This window comes from Macadamia integrifolia, chromosome 5 (genome assembly GCF_013358625.1).
Source record: "Macadamia integrifolia cultivar HAES 741 chromosome 5, SCU_Mint_v3, whole genome shotgun sequence".
NCBI classification, from domain to species: Eukaryota; Viridiplantae; Streptophyta; class Magnoliopsida; order Proteales; family Proteaceae; genus Macadamia; species Macadamia integrifolia.
The window spans coordinates 15,025,705-15,030,114 of record NC_056561.1 but is presented as its reverse complement, the minus strand read 5'-3'; the positions used below and the strand labels follow the sequence as shown (position 1 = coordinate 15,030,114).

Genomic DNA, 4,410 nt, shown 5'->3' with positions numbered 1-4,410 from the left:
TTTTTTGGGGGGTGGGGGGGAAGAGCTAACGATGAACCCTCGAACCTGCTCAATAGATCAAGCGCAGGGAGACTTGAATTGGAGATATTTGTTAATATACAATACCTTTGGAGTTTGGACTAGTGGAGCTACACCCTGGGTGTGAACTTGGCATGCTCCATAAACTAGGCAGATGCTACAATGAATTAGGACACAAACAAATATATTTTGGTCTCAACCATATTCAACTTTCAATTTTAGTAAATGAACAAGTTTCATATATTGCTTGTATAGAAGGAATATTATTGGTGGTCCTCTTTAGTGACGGAGAGAGTCTAGCCACAACCTATGACTAGGAACACCTAAGGTAAGCAACCTAAGAGGATCATGGCGGTTGAATACCCCACACTGGAAAAAATCCAAATCCCCCATGTATTGTGCCTTCTTTAATTTCCAATCTTCAATTTCAAAACTTGACAAATTCTGTTGGGACTGAAATGCAAACAAGAAATCTTGAGCCAATAGATCGCCATAACTGTAGGCACACCAAGTTGGCATCTAATTAGGGGCAAAGTAAAAGAAAACCATCCTAATAATCCGTCATTCTTTAACCTAAATGACTTCTTATCTAACCTAACCCTAATTTGAATTTTGACGGGTATACCGCCACCCATTAGTGTTGATCCTTTGAGCTCATCCGTGTTTTCTATCCCCTTATGACCTTATCCATATTTGGCCCCTTGCTTTAATCTCAGCACCATCACCACGCCTTAAGAGAAAAGAAAGGGACCAATCCAGCTGGCCCCATCCAATTTTTCCTATTTTTCCTACACCAACGAAACCCAAAATTTCCTTATTTATTTATTTATTTTCTAATAACTTTTTGCTTACCAATCAATCTACTCTCATCGATACAGGTTTAAACATAAAATATCCACTCAGTTAAATTACCATAATACCCCTAATAACTTCACCATCAGCAACTGACTACCGACTCCCGCCTAGAAGATGCCTACTTTAGTCATTGTCCCTAACTGAGACACCGCCCTTCAACCCTACCCTTGAAAAAGTAATAATAATAAAATAAAGAATACGCCAACGGAAAACAAACGCGAGGAAAGAGTGGAAAGAAAGAAGATTTATTAAAGAAGGAAAGAAAAGGAAGCGAAGCCGTGATTGACTAGGTCTGTGGGCCCGGAATGAACCCGGACTCCAAACACCAAATTCAAAAGAGTTTATTAGCGGACGAAGAACAGACAGGAAAAAGCGGATTCACAGGAACAGAGAGCGAGAGCGAGAGAGAGAGAGAGAGAAAAGAAAGATTTGAAAGGAAAATAATAATAAATAAATTAAAAGAAAGGCGAGACGTCCGTGATGGCCCAAGTATCCGATCAACACGCGCCTGCTTCCACACCATTATTATAATCCCTCACCGCTCCCCTCCCTATATAAGCCTCCTCTTCCCTATTGCTCCTCTCAACACATCACTTTTCTTTTTCTCTCTCTACTCTCTACTACAAGCACACAGGCAAACCTTTTCTTTCTCTCTCTCTCTCTCTCTCTCTCTCTCTCTCTCTATAGAAATCAGTCCCTCGTTCCCTCCCACGTTTTGCGACTGGGGCAGACTCGGGAACCCTTTGTTCTCTCTCTCTCTCATCAATACAACTGCCATGGAAGGCAACACTTCAACCCTAACCGAGACAAACTCCAACAAGCGAGTTAGGTATGACTCGGATGAGTCGGACTTTGACTCGCCCGAGGCAAAGCGAATCCGAGACAACCTACTTGACATCCTCGACGACTCGGATCTCGTCGGTGACCGCAACCAAACCAACCAAGACCTCGCTTCGGTCATGAAGAGTTTCGAAGAAGAAATTTCAAACTCATCGTTTTTACCTGCACAACTACAGCCGGCGTCGGCGACTCTAACTCCGACTTCGTTGTCGGATTCCGGTGGTTCACAGCCAGATCTGGGGTATCTTTTAGAAGCATCTGACGACGAACTTGGTCTTCCGCCTAACTTTTCCTCTTCTTCTGGAGAGGAAGAAAAGAACGAAGACGGGGACTGTGAAGGGGAAGGTAACGATAACGATCTGTTTCGTGTTACACCGGAGGCCGTAGGAATGGATCAGATCTGGGGGTTTGATGATGAGATCCAGGGTTATGAGTCGATGGGATTTGGAATCGTTGGTGGCGAGGAAGAAAACACCGGCGGTGGTTTTGTGGCGTTGGAAGGATTGTTTGATTATTCCGATGGGATATATGGGAATGGTTCCGATTTTTCGGACTTGTCATGGCGGCCAGAGTCCCTCCCCGCTCAATAGTTGAAGGTATGAAAAGCGAAACGTATCGGTTGCAACGGATTTTTAACCGGCACCGATTCGTGATGTCTATAAACAGATGTAAATTGGGAAAAAAAAAAAAAAACAAAGGAGGAAATGGAAATGATGACAGATTAGGTTTAGAATCAAAACAGTGTAACTCCTGTTTAATTCGAGAAATTCGTTCGTTTTTTACTCTAAAAAATTTCTCATAATCTCGCAATATAAGGAACTCTGCTCCTTCTCGGCCAGAACTGCAAGATGTAATTCCTTTCATATCGCGAGAAGTGATTTTGGACACACTTGAATTATTCGTGAAATATTGCCATTGCTTTTGTTTTTTTGTTCAGGCTTAGTTATGGACTGATGAGCGGCCAGGCTAATAATTATTACAGTGGGCCCGGACCTGGGCCCCGGCCCATGATGGCACACAGAATCTAATTACTATATGTTACTATATGAAGATCGCAAATCCCTTTCTCTTGACATCATCTGACAATTAATAAAGATGATGCCTGTCCCCGATTGAGGCCTGCTGGCCCGACCCATCAAGTTTTTAGATTAGGGCCACGATCTGAGGGTAAAAATGTCCCGAGATTTAATTCTCTTTCTAGAAAAAACAGGATAGATCCAGTGGTTGAGAAGTTGCGACTTTTCTTGAAATTTTTGAATTCATTGGAGTCTGAGCGAACAAACAGGATTCAAGCTTCAAGCGAGGCAAAGTAAAGAAAATTTTCAAAAAATTTGAGCTAAGCTATGTTTGGATTAAGGATGTCAAAATTTGAATCTGAAATTGAAATCGAATCAAAGCAGAAATTTTAAAGTCATATAGTATCAAATCATTTAGTAAATGGTTTGGTTCTGGTTTCGATTTTGGTTTCAAGTTTAAGATGTTTTAACTAAATGAGTCGTTGAATTTTTACTGTTTAACCCATATATTTAATAAAATAAGAAAATTTTAAAAATTTTGAATTTGAACCAAAAAATAGGTATAAAATAATTTATGGACTCAGGCTCAGAAGGTCAGGTCAACTTATACTTAGAACTAGGGGTGTCAATTCGTGGTCCGACCCGATTAAACCGATTGGGACCGACCATTTATAGATCGACCTGGCCTGGACCTTTTATTAAATGTGTCGGGCTTGAGCCCGGCCCGTTTATAAATGGTCGGTCTCGGTTTTGCTACTTGGACCATCGGGCGTCCGATCGAGACCGACCGAATAACATCGATCGAGATCAGCCTATTGTGCACTGACTTGGCCCGACCCTTTAATGATTGTAGAATACCTATTTTAACCCCCAAATTAAAGAATAAAAACTAAAAGTAAAGACATGTTCACATTTTAAATAATGATTATATTTGGTATCATTTATTGATTTATTTTCATTTTTTTTAGCTTGCGTGAGTGGGCCAGAATATAAGAGCACATTTTAAATAGGGTCCATTTAAAAACTGGTTAAAGCCCGTTTAACATTAAACATGTCCGTAGCCCGGTTAAGGCCCGACTAAAGCCCTATTAAGGTAGCCCGATTATATCCCGAGGCCGACCGACCGAATATAAAGTGTACCATGCCCTCAATAACTAAGCCCGATTAGTTAAATGGGCGGACATGGTGTAACCTTTGAAAGTCTTCAATCCCGATTAAGCCCGACCGGTTGACACCCCTACTTAGAACAATAGAAGGACAAGATTTAGTTCAAAATTCTAATATTGCAATTGGGTTAGACTGAGCAACCACATATGCTAAAATTGAAACTTCTTTTAGGTGCTTGGACTTCTTAAACAGATGTTTGTAATACTTTGAATAATTATTTTCATAATATCAAGGATAGTGGAATTGGGAAGAGATCTTCACCTTGGGAAGTATGCAGTTTTGAATTTGACTTTGCTTATTTCTTTTGGGCTGTTTAGTACTCTCCAAGAATCGATACCTCCGAAACAGTGGACTCTGGTGCTCTTCGATAGGGTTTTGAAATTTGGATTCACTTGTTCACCCATTTGTCTCTCAAGATCTCAATTGAGTCCTTGTGCAAAATTCCAGATTTGGAGGGAATCAGAAGAGCTTTGTTTATAATGGGCCTTTTAAAATCTCCCTACCTAGTTTGTTT

At 40.8% G+C, this 4,410-nt stretch overlaps 1 protein-coding gene across 1 annotated transcript; it reads left to right on the top strand.

The window, feature by feature from the left end:
• The first annotated feature begins 1,475 nt into the window (after positions 1-1,475).
• LOC122078373 lies at positions 1,476-2,386 on the top strand. Its single transcript, XM_042644339.1, has one exon. It carries the CDS (start codon positions 1,650-1,652, stop codon positions 2,301-2,303), a length of 654 nt encoding a protein of 217 aa, XP_042500273.1. The 5' UTR covers positions 1,476-1,649; the 3' UTR covers positions 2,304-2,386.
• Positions 2,387-4,410: the final 2,024 nt, after the last annotated feature.